The sequence below is a fragment of the Natrix helvetica genome (genome assembly GCF_964273705.1).
Source record: "Natrix helvetica genome assembly, chromosome: 15".
Taxonomy (NCBI): domain Eukaryota; kingdom Metazoa; phylum Chordata; class Lepidosauria; order Squamata; family Natricidae; genus Natrix; species Natrix helvetica.
In genome coordinates, this window is record NC_138565.1 from 3,770,683 (window position 1) to 3,793,454 (window position 22,772).

Genomic DNA, 22,772 nt, shown 5'->3' on the forward strand with positions numbered 1-22,772 from the left:
CGCTCGGTAGCCGGCTCCACCCACCTGCTACGTCCATTTTTGATGCTGTACGCGGAAGGTCCTGCAGGTGGAGCAAGTGTGGGCGTGCATGCGCGCTCACATTTGCGAACCAGTCGCGAAGGTCAGCAGATTTCACCCCTGGTTCTAAGTCGAGGACTTCCTGATCCCTGGAAAGCTCAACCTACCCAACCAGAGGTTCCTTGTGACCCCAACGGAGCGTAAGACTCCATAAATAAAAACGAATTTCAACAAAAACGATGGGGTTTAGATCTGAACCCCCAAAACTCTTTGGTGGGAGCCCCTCTGCCTCTCACCGTGCTGGTCTTCCATAGGTCATGTCTGGGGGGACTTTGGGAGGTGTCCTCTTGAACCGACGCTCGTCCTCTATGTTGACGTGGAAATCCTTCATCTTGCGGTACAGGTTCTGCTCGTGGGCCGTGACGTAGCCGTCCTTGACCGCGTGGACGTTGGTGGTCATGTAGTCACGGGGCTTCTCCTTCTCCAAGATAATTCTTGGCTTCAGGACGTGCCAGTGGCAAATGGCTGTAAAAAGAGGAGGAGGAGAAGTTAAGGAGAGCGTGGGCGTTAAAAGAAAGTGCCTCTCCTTCCCAAACCAAGGAAAGGAGAATGACAAGAGTAACAGAGTTGGAAGGGACCTCGTAGGTCATCTAGTCCAACCCCCACCCACCCAAGCAGAAGACCCCACACCATTTCCGACAGATGGCAGTCCAGCCTCTTCTTGAAGGCCTCCAGTGATGAAGCCCCCACAACTTCTGTTCCATGGGTTGGTTGCTCTCACTGTCAGAAAGTTCCTCCTTATTTCCAGGTTGAATCTCTCCTTATTCAGTTTCCATCCATTATTATTCCTTGTTTGGCACTTTGGAACATAGCTTGTCCCCTTCTCCTCTCTGTGGCAGGCTGCTATCTTGTCTTGCAAGACAAGCTGGCAAAAGCAGCGGGTGGAGGGCGAGGACCCAGGAGGTCGGAGGGGAGGGGGCACGGAAGGAAAAGCCGGTGGCAATGAACGGGCTGGGGGAGGGAGAGGGTCTTGGGAGAAACGGGGAGCAACATTTCTCTTCCTTCCGTTGAGGACGGTTTGAGCAAACGCGAAGAAGCTTCTGGTTGCTATCTGCTCTCCTGTCTCCCCTGGTCCCCTTCTATAAATTGTAAGTGAGGACTATGGAAAGGACGCACAAAAACCTTGTAACCAATCGACACCCTGTATGTAATGGAAGATGGCTTTATGTTTTATGCTTGGTTTGTCTATGTCTGTCTAAAAATAAAAAACTTTCTTTAAAAGAAACTTTCTGGAGTTTGAAGATGGGCGAGAAACACGCCCCAATGCTTCTCTAGCTGCTGGCGGTGGAAGGGACTTTTTCTTTCTCATGCACGGATCTAAACGTGATCAGCGTTTATCAATCCCCTTACCTTCCGGGACGCCTCCATCCATTCCGTGTAAATACAAGCCGTAGCTGAAATCGTAGCCTGGGAGAGTGTAGTTACTTCTACGCGGCTTCCCAATTTCGGTCTGCAAACGGGAGACACAAATTCATCAAGAGCTTTGACCATCCACGTGTATCTTCGGCAGCCCCCCCCCCCCTCAACCGCTAGGATTGAACAGCTAGTCCTCGACTTACGGTCAGAAATTCCACCGCTAAGCGAAGCAGTCGTGGAGTGAGACCTGCCCATTGTACGACTTTTTCTTTTTGACCAGGGTTGTTAAGCCAACGGATTTGTTTGCAGTTGTTTAAGTGAGTGGCTTGTTTGCAGAACAGATTTTAATCAACACAAGCTATTGTATAGAACAGAACAGAAGAGAAACGGTACAGTAATAGAAAATAGAATAGAATAGCAATTAGAATAGCAATTAGAATAGAATAGAATAGAATAGAATAGAATAGAATAGAATAATGGGATGGCTAGAACAGAAGAGGAGAGGAGAAGAGAACAACAAATCTTATTTCATGTTTCAACAAAGTGACCAAATTAGTGGATCAGCAAAACGCAGAGGGTTTCCTGCCTGAGTGAGGGGTTGGACTAGAAGACCTCCGAGGTCCCTTCCAACTCTGTTATTCATCTTCTGCAGCCATTCATTTAACAACTGTGGGGAAAAGGGTTGTCTGGGGCCCGGCTCACTTAACAACCATGTCGCTTAGCAACAGGATCCCAATTGTGGTCGTAATTCGAGGACTCCCTTCGCACAACTGGTGCACATCTGCACTTTTGGTTTTCCGTGGCTTAAAAAAAAGGGGATTCGATCCCATCGTGTTACACCAGACCCCCTTCCTGGCGTCTAATTTGGAAACCCCTCCGAGAGATTTTTAGCCCTATCTGTCACACCGAGTTGTGTGGTTTTTTTTTTTCTTAACAACCTGTGGGTGGGCTTGTCTTGAAAATTGGGGGGAAACCCCCCCCAACATTTTAAGCATTTTTGGCCGGAGGGATTTGCAGCCTGCTTAGGGGGGGAAGGAGGAGGAGAAGAAGCAAAAAAACTGATTTCCCCATTGTGCGTTGACCCCACTCTGAGCTTAGAAAGATGTGGCCCGAGCGGCCATCCCAACCGCACTTCTCCTCCTCCTCCTCCACCATTTCTGACGAAAAGAGACGGAAATTTTCAAAGCCTAGCAGCTAATCTCGGCCTGGCTTCACCATGGAGACTTCGGTCAAGACAAAAAGGACAATCGAGGGGGGGACAATGAATCCCACAGACACCACAACCCCCATCCCACACCCCCGGGGTGGAGGGACACACCTCGGGGAAAGAAAGGGAGTTAATTTGAAAACTAAATAAAAGCGAGTCGGTGGTGGCTGGCTGTCGTGTCTCTTCAAGCTTCATTAAAGCCATTCATTCAACGCTTGACATATTTGTCTTGGCCAAGCCAACTTTCATCTTGTTCAACCATTGAACTTTTTCCTGACTTGGCCCATCCGTCAAAGGGATGTTCGAAGAAGCACAGGGGATTCGTCAAGACGCAACTCCTTTTGTGTTCTGTTGCTGCCCTTCTGGGTAGATTCTTCCGAGTCAAGCAGGGGGTTGGACTACAGGGCCTCCCGAGGTCCCTTCCAACTCTTCTTCTTCTTCTTCATCATCATCATCATCAAGCTTCATCCTTGATGGCTTAGCTTTGGATCTTTTCTGTGCCGTTATTACTTTAGACGGTCACTGAATGAATGATTGTACTGGAGGAGCAAAATATAAACTTCCAGGAAAGTACGTGGTTTTTTGTTGAGGATTTGAGAATTGGGGGACCTTTGGTGGGAAGGGAACAGCGTTCCCTGCGCCTTCGGCATTGAGTCATGCCGGCCACATGACCACGGAGACGTCTTTGGACAGCGCTGGCTCTTCGGCTTTGCAACAGAGATGAGCACCGCCCCCTAGAGTCGGGAACAACTAGCACAGATGTGCGAGGGGAACTTTTCCCTTTAGGACAAATGCAGCCTTTATGATCGCTCCTTCCTCCTTAAGTGTTGGTTTCACTTAAAAGGAGAAGGCCTTAAAGCCCCTCATCAGGGGTCCCTCCCCATTACAAGGATCGTCCCCTGATTTATGGGTCCTGGTGAGCAGAGCACTTCCAGGGATGTCTTGCTCCCCTCCAACCGCTCCCTCCCTCCGACATATCCCCCCACCCCAACCACAGCTTGATCTCCTGCTTCTCATTTGCATTTACATGATCTCGCTGTGCGGCTTAAAGAGATGGAGAGATTTATTTGCTACTTAGCGTGATGTTTGATTACATTCAGGGAAGGCGGGTCTCGGCAACAATACACCGGGGGGGGGTTGTGGGGGATACCGGGGGGGGGGGGGGCATTCGATTGAGTGAACCCTAGGGGGAACTGGAATGGCACCTATTTTACAAAGCACCCAAAGGCCAGATAAGGAAGGTAGATGGGTAGATAGGTAAGTAAGTGGGTGGGTGGGTGGGTGAGTGGATGGATGGATGGATGGATGGATGGATGGATAGATAGATAGATAGATAGATAGATAGATAGATAGATAGATAGATGATAGATAGATAGATAGATAGATAGATGATAGATAGATAGATAGATAGATAGATAGATAGATAGATAGATAGATAGATAGATAGATAGATAGATAGATACAGTAGGTAGGTAGGTAAGTAGGTGGATGGATGGATGGATGGATGGATGGGTAGATAGATATATAGTAGGTAAGTAGGTAGGTAGATAGGTGGATGGATAGATAAATAGATTAGGTAGGTAGGTAGGTGGATGGATGGATGGATGGATGGATGGATGGATGGATGGATGGGTAGATAAATAGATTAAGTAGGTAGGTAGGTGGATGGATAGATAAATATATTAGGTAGGTAGGTAGGTAAGTGGATGGATGGGTAGATATACAGTAGGTAGGTAGATAGGTGGATGGATAGATAAATAGATTAGGTAGGTAGGTAGGTAGGTAGGTGGATGGATGGATGGATGGATGGATGGATGGGTAGATAAATAGATTAAGTAGGTAGGTAGGTGGATGGATAGATAAATATATTAGGTAGGTAGGTAGGTAAGTGGATGGATGGGTAGATATACAGTAGGTAGGTAGATAGGTAAGTAGGTGGGTGGATAGATAGATAGATAGATAGATAGATAGATAGATAGATAGAAAGATAGGGAGGGAGGGAGGGAGGGACGGGGGAGATGGATGGATGGATAGATAAATAGATAGGTAAAGTAGATAGGTGGGTGGGTGGGTGGGTGGATGGATGGATAGATAGATACGGTGGGTGGGTGGATGAAAGATGGTATGAGGGGGATGCTATAAGCAAGTGTCTTTCCTTGAAGAGAGTAACAAGAGTGAGAGAGAGAATGAAAGAAAGAAAGAGAAAAGAAAAAAAGAAAAGCATTCCAAACGGCTTTGGGAAAACAAACAAATAAACCTCTTCCAGGAAACTCTTCCTCAACCTCACTAACTCTTCAAAGATGAGACAACCACAGCCTGCCTGGCGTCTATTGGCGCTCCACCAGACTGAACCAGCCCTTGGAAGCACGAAGTGATGCTTTGGGGGGGAAAGGGGGTGGTGGGAATCCAGGCTGCGATTATTGAAGGGGGCGCGGGGGGGGGAGAGGGGGAAAAAGGAAGGGGAAAAAAAAAGAACAGCAGGGTTTTTTAATGAATGACAAGCTACTGAGTGGAAATTTAATTTGGTCTAATTAAGCAGCCTTGGTGAGGATTTGCCTGCCCAAGAGAAGAACGCCAAAGAGATTTAAATGCAAATGAACAGGGAGGATTTCTGGAGAAAGCACTTTAAAAAAAAAAGTCCTTAAGTGTGGGTCTGTGTGTCAGTGTGTAGGAAAGAGAGAGGAAAAACAACAACGATGGGCCAGCTTTCTAACATGCTTGCGGGTCTGTTTCACGTCCTCACTTTTGAGCCCAGCAAAAAAAACAGCTGGGTGATTCATAGCTTGTGATTGAAACTTTTAGGATATTTCCCTGGGAAAGTGGCACAGGTTGGTGACCTTCCCCTTGCCTACGAGGCTTGCTCGGAAGTCATTTGGGGAGGGGGCTCCCTTCATTGGACCCATAGAAGAGAATATTTGTAGCTGGGGGTTGAAATGAGGTGGGGGGGGCTTTGGTGCTCCCTGAGCTGGTTGGCTTTCTTGCAGGCGTTTCGTGACCCAGCTAGGCAACATCATCAGTGCTAGTGAGTGTGACTTGCTCCCTGTTTATATACAGTAGATCTGAACTTGTTTGCTCTCTTGCGGGCATCTTGTGACCCAACTAGGTAACATCATCAATGCTAGTGACTGAGGCATGCTCCCTGTTTATATATTGTAGCTATGAACTTAGTTGCTTCCTTGCAAATGTTTCATGACCCAACTAGGTAACATCATCAATGCTAGAAGGCAGTGGAGTTTGTGGAGAAGAGGAGGAGGAGGAGGAGGAGGAGGACTGTGAGCTCCTTGGTGTCCTTGAACTAGGTAACATCATCAGTGCTAGAAGGGAGAAAAGTAAGGCAACTTTGGACTGCTAGAAGGGACTATATACACAGAGCGAATCCTACTCCCCTCTAGCGCTGATGACGTTACCTAGCTTGGTCACGAAACGTCTGCAAGAAAACCACCCAGCTCAGAAAACCACAAAGTCCCCACTACTCAACCACCTCTACGTAGACGAGGAAATTTTATTTTTCTGGAGTAGTTTAGGCACAAGGCCACCTGCTTGCAAAGAAAGAAAGAAAAAATCAAGATGTTCCTTTTGGCCTGGTCCATGGACCTTTTCCCCAAGGGATTTTGGGTCCTGGATAGCATCCTTCACTACCCTCATAACTCCATAAAGAAGTCCCCGTCTCCACCGCTCTGCATCCCCCTCGATTCTCACAGGAAATCAAATATAATCCTATTTAAGGAGCTTTAAATAATTTTGAGCTGACACGCCGGTTTCTTCAAACGCAGCTTAAAATGCATTTGGCTTGCAATCCCTTTACAACAACAGAATACAACCTGATTTTTTTTTTAAAAATCCATTGGAAAAGGAGGGGGAAAAAAAAGAGATTGGTAGAAATGTACCTTGCCCCTTAAATTCACAACAACAACAACAACAACAACAACAACAACAAACACCCTTCCCCTCTAGCTTGGCATGTTGCGAGAATGCAGCTGGGACTTTTTTTTTTTTTAAAAAAAAGTCTTTATCATCCTCATCCTCAAGCTTCATCCTTGATGACTTAGCTTTGGATCTACCATTCACTCTTTCAGTGGTTGGGACTTGGTGCAACGTGAATTGAGAAGGAACGATGAGATAAAAGTGATTTTTAGCTATAAAGACAGCACATGGACCTATAAAATATAGAATCAAATATAGAATATTTAGAACTATATAGAAGTGACCTTGGAGGTCTTCTACTCCAGCGGGCATCAACTGAGAAAACTTTGGTGATCTGCAGAAAAATTATTTGCCTTTTTTATATCGCGCTAAATCCGGGGTCCTCAAACTACAGCCCCTGGGACGGATATGGGCAACGAACGCTTGTGTTGCTACAGAGAGTCTCCCCCTTTGGAGTCTTTTTGTGGGGGGGCAGAAATTCCAACTTGGGGTCTGCTTCGGCCTCCTAGTGGGGGGCTTTGGGCGAAGCCTGGAGGGAAGAGCCGCTGGTGGCGAAGAGCCGGAGGGCGTCGTTCCAGTGGGACTGCATCATGGCCTGGAACTGGCTGACCATCTCAGCCCACTGAGCCTCCAGGCGCCGGTAGCTGGCCTTGCACTCCCGCAGGTCTTTCCTCCGCTTGGAAAACCTATGCTCATAGTCCTCATTGAGGTGCTTCTGCTGAGCCCCCTTTTCGGTCAGTCCCCATTTACTGTGTTCATATTTATATATTTGCACTTATAGCTGCTACCTCTTACATGTTTGACAAACTAAATAAAAATCAACCAATCAATTGCATGTTCCTGTGCTAAAATGCACCAATACAATACAATACAATACAATAGTAGAGTTGGAAGGGACCTTGGAGGTCTTCTAGTCCAACCCCCTGCCTAGGCAGGAAACCCTATACCGTTTCAGGCAAATAGCTATCCAACATCTTCTTAAAGACTTCCAGTGTTGGGGCATTCACAACCTCTGGAGGCAACTTCTGTTCCACTGATTAATTGTTCTAACTGTCAGGAAAGTTCTCCTCAGTTCTAAGTTGCTTCTCTCCTTGATTAGTTTCCACCCATTGCTTCTTGTTCTACCCTCAGGTGCTTTGGAGAATAGTTTGAACCAGAGAGGCCCCCTTTCCTGGAAGGATGGAAAACCTTGTTCCGCTGGCCAAGTTGTCCCCTTCATTAAGCCAGCATCTCAGGCTGTAAACCTTCTTAATTTCCAACATCGTCTCTATTTATTTAAATGCTAACTCACATTATGAAGTGATAATCCGCCAGCGCAAGAGATAACTTATGAAGCATTTAAATTAAGAGAAGCAGTTAATTGGTAGCATGTGTCTGGTAAGCCTCGCTAACACCAGGAAACTAAAATAAGGCAGGAAAAAGGGAGAGAAGGTGGGGAGAGATTTGTTTCGCTCCCCATCCCCACTTTTTTTAGCCTCCCTAATGGACATAATGCGTGCCCGTCTCAGTTGCTGGCTTTCGGGCAACTGAACCTGAAGTCTGGATTTCCAATTTTCTGGGTTCGTGTAACATGAGCAACTGTAGGGTGGCTGATTGGAGAAGAAAGGAATGGGGATCAGAAATAGAATTGGCCATCAAGAGATTGTGTAATCATGAGTAATCGTTGACCACTGCAGTGGTCAATCAGTGCGAAGGATGGATGTAAGAAGAGGAGGAGGAAGGAGGAGGAGGAGAAGAAGAAGAAAAAAAAGAAGAAGAAGGAGAAGAAGAAGGAGAAGAAGAAACAACAGTGGTTATGAAGGAGGAAGAGGAAAAAACAGTGAGGAAGGAGGAAGAGGTGAAGGAGAAGGAGAAGGCAATACGGATGGTGGAAGAGGAGAAGGAGGCATGAGAAGAAGAAGAAGAAGAAGAAGAAGAAGAAGAAGAAGAAGAAGAAGAAGAAGAAGAAGAAGAAGAAGAAGAAGAAGAAGAAACAGTGGTTATGGAGGAGGAAGAGGAAAAAACAGTGAGGAAGGAGGAAGAGGAGAAGGAGAAGTAGAAGAAGGCAATACGGATGGTGGAAGAGGAGAAGGAGGCATGAAAAGAAGAAGAAGAAGAAGAAGAAGAAGAAGAAGAAGAAGAAGAAGAAGAAGAAGAAGAAGAAGAAGAAGAAGAAGAAACAACAGTGGTTATAGAGGTAGAAAAGGAAAAAAACAGTGACGAAGGAGGGAGAAAGAGAAGAAGAAGAAAATACGGATGGTGGAAGAGGAGAAGGAGGCATGAAAAGCAGCAGCAGCCAATGAATTCATTTCCTTCTTCGCGTTTGCTCAAACCGTCCTCAACGGACGGAAGAGAAATGTTGCTCCCCATTTCTCCCAAGACCCTCTCCCTCCCCCTGCCCGTTCATTGCCACCGGCTTTTCCTTCCGTGCCCCCTCCCCTCCGACCTCCTGGGTCCTCGCCCTCCACCCGCTGCTTTTGCCAGCTTGTCTTGCAAGCCAAGAGAATATATGACCAAGGGGCCTCTGAGTGGCTCCCTCCACCCTCAGCCCCGACGGGGCACAGCAAGACCTTAAACACAAACACACAAACACACACAGGCCTCCGATCCTATCTGTAACCTGTCACCAAACCCCCTGCTGGTCCAGAAAGGGGCTCAGGCTGTTAGTAACCCTGACGTAGATCTCCTAACACTAAGCACCGTCTTTCCTGCGGGCGCATTAGGGTGATTTATAAACCCCATTTCTGCCGAAAACTCGTAGATCAAAGCGAGCGAGCGAAGCTCAGGAAAGGCCGCGGAAAAGCACAGCAGCCGAAGCACAAAAAGCTTTCCAGAAGCAGCAGGGAGAGCGCGAGAGGGTAACGGTATAGGTAGTCCCCGGCGTACGGCCGTGACGGAGCCCAAAATCTATGTCGCTAAGCGAGATGGCTGTTCTGTGAGATGTTGCCCCGTGGTGCCAGCTTTCGTGCTGCCGTTGTTAAGCGAAGCACTGCTGCGGTTCGGTTTGGTACCCCGTTTCCCCGAAATTAAGGCCTCCCTGGATAAATAAGAGCGATTGGGCATTTGAGAGCATGCGCTGAAAGAATTCCTCCTCCGAAAATAAGCCCACCACGAAAATACTTAAATGCATGCGCAGTTACTCCCTGCCATTTCCTGGAGGGAAGGGGAGAACATGACCTGGTGGAGGCCGCCCCCCGCAAACCCTAGCTAGCACCGCCACTTCTCTTAGTGGCGGCCGCAAAAAGAGAGGCGGGACAAGCGACGCTAAGGCTGGGAAGAGTGTGCCAGGAACCGAGACAGAACTTCCGGCCCTCTCTGGATCAGCTGATCTGTGGGCCGAGGTTAAGGGGGCTCCTGCACCCCGAAAAGAATAAGAGCTCCCCCAAAATAAGGCCAAGCTCTTATTTCGGAGGTCAAAAGAAAATAAGACCCTGTCTTCTTTCTTCTTCTTCTTCTTCTCCTCCTCCTCCTCCTCCTCCTCCTCCTCCTCCTCCTCCTCCTCCTCCTCCTCCTCCTCCTCCTTCTCCTCCTCCTCCTCCTTCTCCTTCTCCTTCTTCCTCTTCCTCTCAACCTTCTCCCTCCTGCTTCCTTTTCTCCTCCTCCTTCCTCTTCTTCCTCTTTGCCTTTCTCTTCTCCTCAACCTTCTCCTTTCTTCTTCTTCTTCTTCCTCCTCCTTCCTTTTCTCCTCCGCCTTCTTCTTCCTCTTTGTCTTCCTCTTCTTCTCAACCTTCTCTCTTCTTCTTCTTCTTCTTCTTCTTCTTCTTCTTCTTCTTCTTCTTCTTCTTCTTCTTCTTCTTCTTCTTCTTCTTCCTCCTTCTCCTCCTCCTCCTCCTCCTCCTCCTCCTCTTCCTCCTCCTCCTCCTCCTCCATTCTCCTGCTTCTTGCAACCTTTCTAGCCAGCTTCTGACAAGCAAAGCCTATTGGGGGAAGCTAGTTTGGCTTACCGACTACATGATTCACTTAACAACTGCAGTAATACGCACAACAACCTTGCCCCCCCCCCCAAAGTGTCATAAAATCAGGTACCACCCTTGCTTAGCGACGGTTCCAATTATGGTCATAAGTCGAGAACTGCTAGGCTACATGAGCTTTGAGTCTTCTCCAGGTGTATATACCTTGATGAGTTGGTGGGGGGGCACAGAAGAGACCCCAGATCCCCTTAACAAGGAAAAGGAAGAGAAGCAATGCAGGGAAATGTCTCCTTGCGCTAAATTGCAAAACAAGCGTGGCAAACATCGCCGCGGCTTCCCCTGTGGGTCAATTTATTGCTTTCCCAGTCATTAAATGCTAAAACAATAATGCAAAAATCTACGGTGCGTTTTCGGCGCGCTCTTTTGCATGTGGCTGGCCTTCCCTGCCTTCATTTAAACTCGGCGAGCCTGAAATGCCTCCCGTTTTTCCCCACCGGCAACACCTCGCGGGTGAATTATGGCTGGTTTTTACATTTAATATACACTGCGCTGCCCCGACGTAATTCTATTAAGAAGTTGATTTTACCCAGTAATTACAGGTACAAGCCCAGCGTAACTCCTGGGAGCTGATGGTGGGGAGGGCTGCCTTTGACAACAAGGCAGGCGGCGGGGAAATGCGTCTTTCGGCCAGATGCTGTGGGTTCAAAGCCTGAGCCGTGAGTGCCGACGTTGTACTTGGGTCAAGGGTTTGCTAGCTACAAAGCCTTAGCCCACCCCCTCTATGAGTTACTCAGATTTTGTCCATTTGCAGTTGTGTAGAAAAGTGCAGAGATCACCATGAAGAAGGTGTAGAAAACAGGAAAGGGTGAGAAAGAAACTCAAGATTGCTCTACCTTGATTCTCTTAGGCATAAGAGGGGGAAGAAGAATAGATACAAGCACTGACTGAGTGCAGGAAAGAGTTCGAAAGAAACTCATGATTGCCCTTCCTTGATTCTCTTAGGCCAAATCACTACCGGTTCGGCCAAACTGATCCAAACCGGTAGGAGCCCACCAATGACAGGGAGCCGCACCAGAGGGATAAATGAGCCACATGTGGCTCCAGAGCTGCAGGTTGTTGATCCTTGTCTGAAGCCTAAGAGGGGGAAGAAGGCGTCTCCCTCAGGCTTTCAAAATTCCGTTATAATGTCCTTTAATGATACGTTCTATGTCTCTTTCCAACTTCTCATCTCGACAACTTTCCATCTTTTCTCTAAACGTTCTTTCTTGCCGTTTTCTCGTCGCTTGCCACCGTACTCCAATTCCAGGAGATTTTGGGATAGCATGGAGGGGTATTGTGAGGTGTGGAAACAAACATCTCGCGCGCCGAATACTCATACAGAAAAAGAATAATTGAAATCTGGAGCAAATCCAACATCTGCAGGACGCAGTCTATGGATATGGATATGTAAAAGCCAAATACCACTCACTCATCACGAAATCTCCGGAACCGTAACGCCTACAAACTTGAAATTTGGCACGTATGTTCCTCTTGGCTACTAGGTGCTCGCTAAGAAAGGATTTTTGGAAATGACCATCAGATCATTAGTATTTCTTATACAGTTATTAACACGCTCTGATGCTAAGGCGTTCTACTCCCCCTCCCCACCTGAAAAGAACTCTGTTCCAACTGCCACTTGCCTCACATTCCGTTACCTCAGTGTGCCCACTGCAAAATAATAGTAATAATGATAGTAACAACAGCAACCACAACTTTAGCCCCAAAGATAAGTTGCAGCTCAAGAAAGTCGGATGGAGCTATGCTCTGGGAAATTCTGCGTCGTGTTTTTGAACCCAAGTCCCGTTTTTATAAAAATAGGAAATCTAGCACTGATTTGATAGAAGGGGACCAGCCCTAGGGAGGAAAAAAAAGAGACATGACTGCAGCAGAAAACGGTGGAACAAGTCTCGCCATTAAAGGGAGCAGCTGTTTATATAAAATATAATTAATAGGTTACAATACCCCCCTCCTTTGTTTTTTGCTTTCTTTTTTTTAATGTAGCCATATGCTGATTTGACGTCTGGGGTGTCTCAACCCATCCTGGCTATTAATTATTTTAAAATTTTTAATTTTTCCTCCTTGAAGGGGGTGCGTCCCACTTTCCCAACTCTGGAAAAGATCTGTTTTATTGCCTTGTTCGTTTAATTTTTTTTGGGGGGGGGAGAGGGAAGGTGTATGTATGACATTCCCCCCCCTACACCAATTGCCTTGTCTTCTCTCTCTCTCTCTCTCTCTCTTTCTCTCTCTTTCTTTCTTTCTCTTACTCTTTCTGTCTCTCTCTCTTTTTCTCTCTCTCTCTGTCTCTCTCTGTCTCTCTTTTTTCTCTCTGTTTCTCTTTCTCTCTCTCTCTCTCTCTGTCTCTGTCTCTCTGTCTGTATCTTTTTCTCTATCTTTCTTTCTCTTACTCTGTCTCTCTTTTTCTCTCTCTCTCTTTTCTCTCTATTTCTCTTTCTCTGTCTCTCTGTCTCTTTCTCTGTCTCTCTTTCTCTTTATCTCTCTCTTTCTCATTCTGTATCTCTCTCTGTCTGCCTCTCTCTTTCTCTTTCTTTCTTTTTCCCTCTCTCTTTCTCTGTCTCTCTTTCTCTGTCTTTCTTTCTCTGTCTCTCTTTTTTCTCTCTCGTTTCTCTTTCTTTCTTTCTTTCTTCTTTCTTTCTTTCTTTCTTTCTTTCTTTCTTTCTCTTTAGCTCCATCTCTTTCTCTGTCTCTGTCTCTGTCTCTGTCTCTCTCTCTCTCTCTTTCCCCCCCTCTCTCTGTGTATCTCTGTCTCTGTCTCTGTGTGTCTTTCTCTGTCTTTGTCTATCTCAGTCTCTATTTCTCTTTCTCTCTGTCTCTCTGTCTCTCTGTCTCTCTCTGTCTCTCTCTCTCTCTCTCTCTCTCTCTCTCTCTCTCTCTCTCTCTCTCTCGTTGTCCCCCTCGATTGCTTCTCCGGAGTTAAGTGATATCTGACAAAACCAATTAAGGACGAGATTTGTTGGAGGTAGAAGCAGCTACTGTACACCTTTCTTAATGGTGTTTTAATTTCCCTCCAGCAAGTCAATATTAGCTGAAACTAGCCTATCGCAAAAGAACACGATTAAGCAGGCAGGCTGCGGTAATAAAACAAACAGTCCTTAACACGAAGAGGTTTCCTTCATACAAGCTATTCTGTTGCCTCCCCCCCACACACCTTCCCTTTTCACCTGTCATTTCCTTTCTCTTTCTTTCTCTTTCTTCTCTTTCTCTATTCTTCCTTTCCCTTCCTCTTTCATCTGTCTTTTCCTTTCTCTTCCTTCTCTTTCTCTTTTCTTCCTTTCCCTTCCTCCCTCATCTGTCTTTTCCTTTCCTTTCTCTTTCTCTTTTCTTTCTTCTTTCTTTCTTCTCCTCCTCTACCCCTTCCTTCCCTCCTTCCCTCCCTCCTCTCCCTTTTCCCTTCTTCTATTCCCCCTTCCCTTCCTATTTCATCCCCTTTCCCTTCCTTTCCTTCCCTTTCCTTCCCTTCCCCTTTCATCTGTCATTTCCTTTCTCTTTCTTCTCTTTCTCTTTTCTTCCTTTCCCTTCCCCCTTCATCTGTCTTTTCCTTCCTCTTTCTTTCTTTTTTCTCCCCCTCCTCTCCCCCTTCCTTCCTTCCTTCCTTCCCCATCTTCTTTTACAATGAAATTTGGTATGCCTGGATTTTGGATATTGCGCAGAAGAAGTCAACGAAGATCAACAAATTCACATGATGTTGCTTCCAAGGCTCATCCATGTCTTTAGTAAGAACGGGTGGCATTTTACAAAGATCAACTTTCCAAATGGAGAAGCTGAACTCACACAATTCCCCCCGCGTATGGATTTAAGTGTTGTGTGAATGGGCTTATATCATGGCTCAGAAAAAACCACCCTTAAGGATGGGCCCTGGAAAACTTTGAACACTGTTACCCAAGTGTAATTTCTAACGGACAAAAGAAAGAAACGTTTGAATAATTCACTGGAGTATTACCGTATTATTTACTCGATTTAATTTATGAAAATTATGGATTCCCCCAACTCCACTGGGCTGATGCAAATTTGAATGAAATAGGTCAGAAGATGCAATCTTTTTCTCCAGGTTCCAATTTTTTAAAACTAGTTTATACAAAGAAAAACACAGTGTAGGGGAGGAAAACGGGAAGGGGAAAATGGGGAAAGAGCAAAAAGGGGAAAAAGGAAATGCGTTGACTTCTTTTATTTAGCGCAATAGAATAAGTTAATAACGTGCAATCGCAACTTTTTTTCTTTGATATAATAATATACACATAAATTCACGACTCACGGCAGTTCTTTTAGGGCTGTTTGCAGTTATAACGGCACTGATAAAGATAATTTTTCCTAAAGAGGAAGAAAACGAAGTAAGAAAAAAGAGAAAAAGAGAGAGACGGAGACAAAGAAAGAGAAAAAGAGATATAGAAAGGGAAGAGAGACACAGAGAGAAAAAAGACAGAGAAAGAAAAAAAAGAGAGAGAGAATATCCCTGCTTACCAATCAATTGAAAGTTGTAACAGCACTGAAGTGATCAAGACACTTGGCCACTAACTCATATTTACGACGGTCACAAGGTCCTGCGGTCATGTGGTTTCCCCCTTTCGAGCAAAGTCAACGGGGAAGCTACATTCACTTAACAACCGTGTTCCTAACCTAACGACCTGAATGATTCGCTTATAACAACAATGGCAAGGAAGGCCATCAAATGGGTCGAGAAACTCACTGAACCCAGTGTCCCGCTTAGCAACAGAATGTTTGTGCTCAATTGTAGTCATAAGTTGAGGACTATGGGAGAGCTAGGCCTACTCCATCCTATCATTGTTTATTATGGCATGTAAGTGACTTAGGTACGCGGTGGCTTAGTGGCTAAGACGCTGACCTTGTCAATCAGAAAGCGGTTCGAATCCCTAGCGCCGTGTAATGGAGTGAGCTCCCGTGACTTGTCCCAGCTTCTGCCAACCTAGCAGTTCGAAAGCAGGTCAAAAATGCAAGTAGAAAAATAGGCACCACCTTTGGTGGGAAGGAAACAGCGTTCCATGTGCCTTCGGCGTTGAGTCATGCCGGCCACATGACCACGGAGACGTCTTCGGACAGCTCTGGCTCTTCGGCTTTGAAGCAGATATGAGCAGCGCCCCCTAGAGTCGGGAACGACTAGCACGGATGTGCGAGGGAAACCTTTACCTTTAAGTGACTTCTCTGCCTATTAAAATTGCTGATCGAAGACCGTTAGCTGTTTATCAGCTCCAAATTACATTTCCGCCCTCCCCAGAGGGTCGCAAACGCACAAACGGCACACGCAACCCACAAGTTGTCGACAATCTAGTTAGCGGGCGAGCCGAGATTTTCCCAAATACAAATTGCACTCTCCCATTTCCCACCGGCATCACGCTTCTTTGTTCTGCTAAGAAAAATTAACCTCAATCTTGGCTCCAGGTCCCTGCATTGATTATCATAGTCATTTAAATACTGTAATCTCATTTTTTGACATCAGGGGGGAAAGAGAGCGAAAAGAGGGAGGGAGGGAGGGGGGGACGAATTAGAAAGATAATCAGGAGGGAGCGAAGGACGACGGAAAGGAAAGAGAGAGAGAGAGAGAGAGAGAGAGAGAGAGAGCAAAGGGTGGAATGAGGAGGGGGCAAAAGAGAAAGGGGAGAGGGGAAAAAAAACCCACCGCAGAATAAATTAACTCACAAAAAAGGGGAAAAGCTGGGGGGGGGAACCTATTTCAAGATCTTTCCACTTGATTGCAAAAGTTGATGAAGTTTAAATGAAGCAGAATTAGGCTGAGTGACGTCCCAAATTGACTGGGGGGCCGTGCGAAGAATGCCACCTTCTCTTCTTTTCTCTCTCTCTCTCTCTCTCTTTTTTTCTTCCAGAGGTGGCGGCCGAAAAGCCTAAATGATCTAATCTCCAATCTAACTTCGAGAATGACGAGAGCGAATAATGAGCAGAGGAGCCAGGATTGAGGTTGTGGCTTTCAAGAAATTAATCCCTTCACAAAAAGGATTTGGGCTTTGATGCCTATTGATGCCCAGGCTTCAACCTTATCTAAATGCTAACTAACGAGAGATACGTCCCGTTAGTAGCTGTTCTTTTCATGGGCCAAAGGCTAATCTGATAATAACTATTTTATCCGTTGGGTTCATCCACTCCAATGATCTCTGATTCCCAGAGATGGACCTACATCGTCTATTTGTCTCCTGTTCGACCTCTCTCTCTTTCTCTCTCTCTTTCTCTCTTTCTTTCTCCCTCCCTCTCTCTCTCTCTCTCTTTCTCTTTCTTTCTCCCTCTCTGTCTCTCTCTCTCTCTTTCTGTGTATCTCTCTCTCTCTCTCTTTCTCTCTCTCTGTCTCTTTCTTTCTATCTCTTTTTCTCTTTCTGTCTCTCTTGCTTTCTCTCTCTTTCTCTCTTTCCCTCTCTCTCTGTTTCTCTTTCTCTGTCTCTCTTTCTCTCTGTCTCTCTCTTTCTCTCTCTGTCTCTTTTTCTTTGTTTCTCTCTCTGTTTCTCTCTTGTTTTCTCTCTCTGTCTCTCTTTCTCTTGCTTTCTCTCTCTGCCTCTCTCGTGCTTTCTCTCTCTGTCTCTCTCTTTCTCTCTTTCTCTTTTTCTCTCTCTGTCTCTCTCTTTTTCCCTCTCCCTGTCTCTCTGTTTCTCTCGTGCTGTGTCTCACTGTCTCTCTCTCTCTCTCTGTCCCTCTGTCTCTTTCTCTCTCTCTGTCTTTCTGTCTCTCTCTTTCTCTTTTTCTCTCTCCTTCCTTCCTTCCTTCTTGTTAGAATGCAGCATTGCAGGCTAACTCTGCCCACTGCCATCAGTTCGATCCTGACCTGCTCAAGGTTGACTCAGTCTTCCACCTTTCCGAGGTGGGTAAAATGAGGAACTGGATTGTTGGGGGGGCAGGAGGCTTAGAGAGGGCTGGGAAGCGGTAGTTAAATCCAAGCGCTAGCGCTATTTGAGGGGCTGCCACAGAGAAGAAGGGGATGAGAAGAAAAGAAATAAGGGGTAGAAGCTCATGAAAGAAACATGCAACCTAGAACTAAGGAGGAATTTCCTGACAGTGAGAACAATTAATCAGTGGAACAGCTTGCCACCAGAAGTTGTGAATGCCCCAACACTGGAAGTCTTTAAGAAGATGTTGGATAGCCATTTGTCTGGAATACCTTGAGCACAAGGCCATTGGACTAGAAGACCTCCGAGGTTCTTTGCAGCCCAAGGATTCCATCTTTTGTGACTATGTTCTATATTTATTTTATTTTTCCTTTTGGTAAGAGCGATCAGAGAAGTTGTCACCCATACCTCCCCCCGCCCCCTTGTCAGAAAGGAGAGGGCAGGAAGGAAGAGCAAACGGAGAGCTGGCGATGCCTGCTTAAAATCCAGATGTGCAGGAGAAGCTAGGACGGACTAAGTTGGAACAGAGACAGCTTAGAAAAGTTGGTGAATGCCATGTTCACTTTTGCATTGTGGGTGTCAGGTTTCCAAATAGCATCCAAAAGAAAATCAGAGTCCGAGGCAAAAGATTCCTCAAAGTTCCAATTGATGAAGAGAGCCATGTTGGCACATCTGTGGAAAACCCGAATCGGAAAGCTTCCCGGTTTTCCCCACCCAGTTGAAAGTTCAAGATCTTGCCCCCACATCCACAAGTCCATCCCATGGTCCAATCTCCCACTGCCACGCTGGCAGCTCCCACCCATCCAATTCCGGTCAGGTGCAGAGGTGCAAAGACAAAGGATGACCTTGGCTTTCCAGAAAGAATGTTGTTATGGCTACATATCATCTAACTCCGTACAACACCCCCCCTCCCATTTTCGCACAATAGCAAATGCATAGCAGAATAATAGAAAGTGTGGAAGGGCCAAAGATCCAAAAGAAAAGATGGCTGCAGGCCCGACAGTGGGGCGAAATATGGAATCTTAGGCCTTATCATGGCGGATTATGGAGAAAGAGCGATTCCGTTGGATGAATCTCAAGGTTGGAATTTTAAAGCGTTGCGCAAACTCCATCAGAGTTTCTGGGGATGTTTGAATATTAAAAAAAGTGAGTCACCAGGCGCAGATTTCTCAACCTTGGCGCCGAGCTGCTGATTTATCACCCTTTTATGCCACAGAAACACAACAATCGTTTAAATCATCGGAAAGCAGGAATCAATTTTGCATCCATCCCAATTTCGTGGACAAAGCAGCTGTCCGTGATACCTAATGCATTTTTCACTGGCTGATCTGAAATGGAATTTTGCGGTATGACATCAGATAACTTTCTGGTCGCTCGTCACGGGGGAAAAGGAATTGATTTCATTTGCTGTTGCAAGCCGACCCGTCCTCAAAAACAAGTTGTCCTCTCAATTTTGAAATTTCTGCGTGGGGTGGAGTGCGGGGACAAATCTTCACGCAGGGAATAATTCATGGAATCGGAGATCCCCCTTTTTCCCCTTCCCCTGGCTTGTATTCGGTGGATGGGAAACAGAAATAATGTGGATTAAGCCAAAGAGCAAATTAAAAAGTGATGGCAAATGGTACATCAGGAAGAGAGGGAGGGAGGAAGGAGGGAGGGAGAGAGGGAGGGAGGGAGGGAGGAAGGAGGGGAAAGAAAAAAGGAAGAGAGGGAGGAAGGAGGGAAGGGGGGAGGGAGAGAAGAAGGAAGGAAAGGAGGGAGGGAGGGAGGAGAGGGGAAAGAGAAAAGGAAGGGAGGAAGGAAGGAGAGGGGAAAGAGAAAAGGAAGAGAGGGATGAAGGAAGGTAGAAGAGAGAAAAGGAAGGAAGGATGGAAGGGGGAGGAGACGAGAAGAGAGAGGAAAGGAAGGGTAGGGTCGGGAGATAAGAAGATTAGAGAAAAAGCAAAGAAAAAGAAAGAAAGAAAGAGGAAGAAAGAAAGAAAGGAAGAGGGAGGGTGGAGGGAGGGAAGGAAGGAGAGGAGAGAGAAAAAAGGGAGGGAGGGAGGGGAGGGGATGTTTGTCTGATATATAGTATATATCAGACAAACATCCCTCTTTAAGGTTGATTAAAATTTGGTCTTCTCCTAGTCTTTTCTCTTGGGCCAATTCTCTTTTTTAGAAGAGAAGCCCCTGGCCCATCAATCAAAAGCCAAAGGGGAGGGGGCTCTTGCCCCCCCCCAAAAAAGTCGCCCCCTCCCCTTTGAAGCAACTTCTATCTGAAAGATTCCCCAGAAAAAAAAGGTTTGAAAAAGAAAAGTGGCGAGAGTCTGCCCTCTCGTGGGCAGAGAAGAAAAGTGCACATTATACCTGCATGCCTTTAAGGATTCTCAAACGAGATTTTTTTCACTCCACACACAACCAGCTCAGTTGTGGTCACAAGTGGAGGACTATCTGAACAGTATGCTTTAAGAACCGGATTCCTGCAACTCCATGTATATCATGCAATTATTTATATAGCAGTTTTGATGATTAAGGTAAAGGCAAAGATTCCCCTTGCACATCTGTGCTAGTCGTTCCCGACTCTAGGGGGCGGTGCTCATCTCCGTTTCAAAGCCGAAGAGCCAGCGCTGTCCGAAGACGTCTCCGTGGTCATGTGGCCGGCATGACTCAACGCCGAAGGCGCACGGAACGCTGTTCCCTTCCCACCAAAGGTGGTTCCTATTTTTCTACTTGCATTTTTGACGTTCTTTCGAACTGCTCGGTTGGCAGAAGCTGGGACGAGTCAAGGGAGCTCACTCCGTTAAGCGGTGCTAGGGATTCGAACCGCCGAACTGCCGGCCTTTCTGATCGACAAGCTCAGCATCTTAGCTGCTGAGCCACCGTGTCTCTTTTTGTTGATTAGAAAGATAAAACAGAGGAAGAATCATGGGGTAATCTTAAAGAGGAAGAGGTGATAATTTTTTGTGCAACTACTGTAAAGATTGGGGAAAGTTCTTTGAACTTTTCCCCTTCTTTTTCTCTTTTTAACCTATTCATCCTTTTTCTTTGCCCTTTTCCTCTGTCTTAAATCTGTCCTGCTTTTATCGTTGACATCCTTCAACACAAATCTTTCAGTAAAAGACAATTGTTACAGAACCTGGCACAAACTTTCCCCATCGCTACCAATCTTCCCTGTTTCAAGACCTGTTTCCCTCCATTTCTGCCTTCCAAATGCACGGGGAGCACAATTCCCAGAATTCCCCCATGAGCATCCTGCTAGGAATTCTGGGAGTTGTAGTGCCAAGAGGCCTGGAGAGGGTTGGGATCAGCTGTTCCAAGCAGTAGGCAAAGATTGCAGCGTTCTGTGCTGCCCTCTAGTGTTGAAACACCGGTTTTTTTCTCCCACCACCGCAGTTCAAAGTTTGCATTTTATCTGATGTTGAAAGTTCATTGCATCCCTTTTAAGTGGATTCTTTTGCTCCCTTTGAGCCTCGGGACTTCCTACCTCTCCCATCATCCTTAATGCTGGCTAGAGGGCATGGGAGGGCAGAGCGGGGGGCTGATTGCAAAGCCCATGTTGTCCCCCCAACCTTAGAATTCACAGACTTAGAATTCGCACAATTGTGTCTTAAAAAATACAATTATGGCATCTTGGGAAAATGTCTGGTGTGGAGGCAACAGGCTTTCAGTTCCAAATCCCGTTGGTCTCAGCCACATTGGGCGGAGGTCAAATGTTAGGGCAGAGTTTCCTTCTTCTGTCCTTTCCTCCCTCCCTCCCTCCCTCCCTCCTATTCCCTTTCTCATTCTCCCTCCCTCCGTTCCTTCCTTCTCATTTCCTTCTTCCCATGCTTCTCACCTTCCTTCTTTTTCTTTCTAATTCTGCTTCCTTTCCTTCTTCCCTCCCCTTCTTCCCTCCCTCCCTTCCCTTCCCTTCCCCTTCCTCCCTCCCTCTCCCTTCCTTCCTCCCTTCCTCTCATTCCCATCTGCTCCCTCCCCCTTTCCTTTTTCTGTTTTTCTTTCCTTCCTTCCCGTCTTCTCCTCCCTCCCTCCTTCCTTCCTCCCTCTCCCTTCCTCCCTCCCTCCCTCCCTCCCTTCTCCTCTCTTCCTCTCATTCCCATCTCATCCCTCCCTTTCCCTTTTCTGTTTCCTTCCTTCCTTCCTTCCTTCCTTCCTTCCTTCCTTCCTTCCTTCCCCTCATTCCCATCTCTTCCCTCCCTCCCTCTTTCCTTTTTCCTTTCCTTTTCCTTCCCTCCCTCTCTCCCTTCTCACCTTGGCAATGAGATGGTTCTGGAGCATACTCTCCCTGGCTACCCCGAGCCGCTCGTTCTCACAGCCTGGGTACAGGTCACCCAGGGTCATAGGCCGCCGGGCCGGTGGGCAGATCTGGCTGACGCTACGCCGGCGAGGTAGGCCCACTTTGGCGGGGGCATTCTTGGCCCCGGTGGGGGCAGCCACGGCAGCCATCCCCGGCTACTGCTGCTGTTTCTCTCCAGGTGTCTCCTTTGCAAAGCCAGTGGGATGCTCCTGGATCCCAACTCCTGAGGGACGTACCACTATGGGAGAGGAGGGGGGGGGCGTATCCCAAGGACTGGTGGGGGAGGAGGAGAGAAGGTGGACCAGCCCCCCCGTTTGAGCATGGCAGGAACCTTGGAAGGGAGAAACAGACAGTTGGCTCCAGCAGGGTGAAAATTCAGCCGGTCCATAAATTTGGCTGCATCGTCTCCAGTTGCCAGGCTCTCCCCACCCCCCTTCCCCAGCCAAGGAATGGAGAGGCTGGTTGTTACGGCAACCAGGATGCTAACAAAGTTCTGATAGCAACCTCCATCCAACGGAAAAGCATCTTGGTTGCCCGCATTGCCAGCCAATCGCAGGCTGCCAAATAGAATTAACTCTTTTGGAGCAAGAGGCCACCTTGTCTTTCTGGGTCCCCCTCCCTTTTTTGGGGTGGGTGGGGGAGGGCGGGAAAAACATGCAATTAATTCCCGTAGTCTGCGTCTCTCCCTCTTCCTTCCTTTCCTTGCAGGATGAGTTGTTTCTCTACTCGTCGAGTTGGCGCTTCTTCTAAAGGGGAAGGCGCCTTGTCTTAAGTCAATTAAGCACGGTATAGCGTCAGATTTTGGACGCGGCATTTCTTGTTTTGCAAGGCAAAGGGGCGAGCGAATCTAAGGCGTCTACCTCGTTCTCTTTCCCCCCCCTCCCCAACCCACCAAACACAACGATGCTGTGAGGTTGGTTGGGCTGAGAGTAAGTCCCCCGGCTGGTTTTCATGCCTAAGGCAGGACTAGAACTCACCGTCTCCTGGTGATTGGCTCAGGGTCACCCAGTCGGCTTTCAGGCCTAAAATGGGACTAGAACTCACTGCCTCCTGGTGACTTGCCCATAGGTAAGACTGCAATTGGTGCAGTCACCCAGCTGGTTTTTCATGCCTAAGGCAGGACTAGAACTCACCGTCTCCTGGTG

At 47.0% G+C, this 22,772-nt stretch overlaps 1 protein-coding gene across 1 annotated transcript in view; it reads right to left on the bottom strand.

Annotated features, from left to right (window-relative positions):
• The window catches only part of CFAP77 (cilia and flagella associated protein 77), a 41,060-nt gene extending 19,032 nt beyond the window's left edge, over positions 1-22,028 (bottom strand). The window contains exons 1-3 of the mRNA XM_081967313.1: positions 21,582-22,028; positions 1,429-1,528; positions 315-543 (exon numbers count right to left, since the gene is read on the bottom strand). Of these exons, the coding sequence (XP_081823439.1) occupies positions 315-543; positions 1,429-1,528; positions 21,582-21,776 (524 nt within the window). The 5' untranslated portion in view covers positions 21,777-22,028. The remainder of the gene's footprint in view (positions 1-314; positions 544-1,428; positions 1,529-21,581) is intronic.
• Positions 22,029-22,772: the final 744 nt, after the last annotated feature.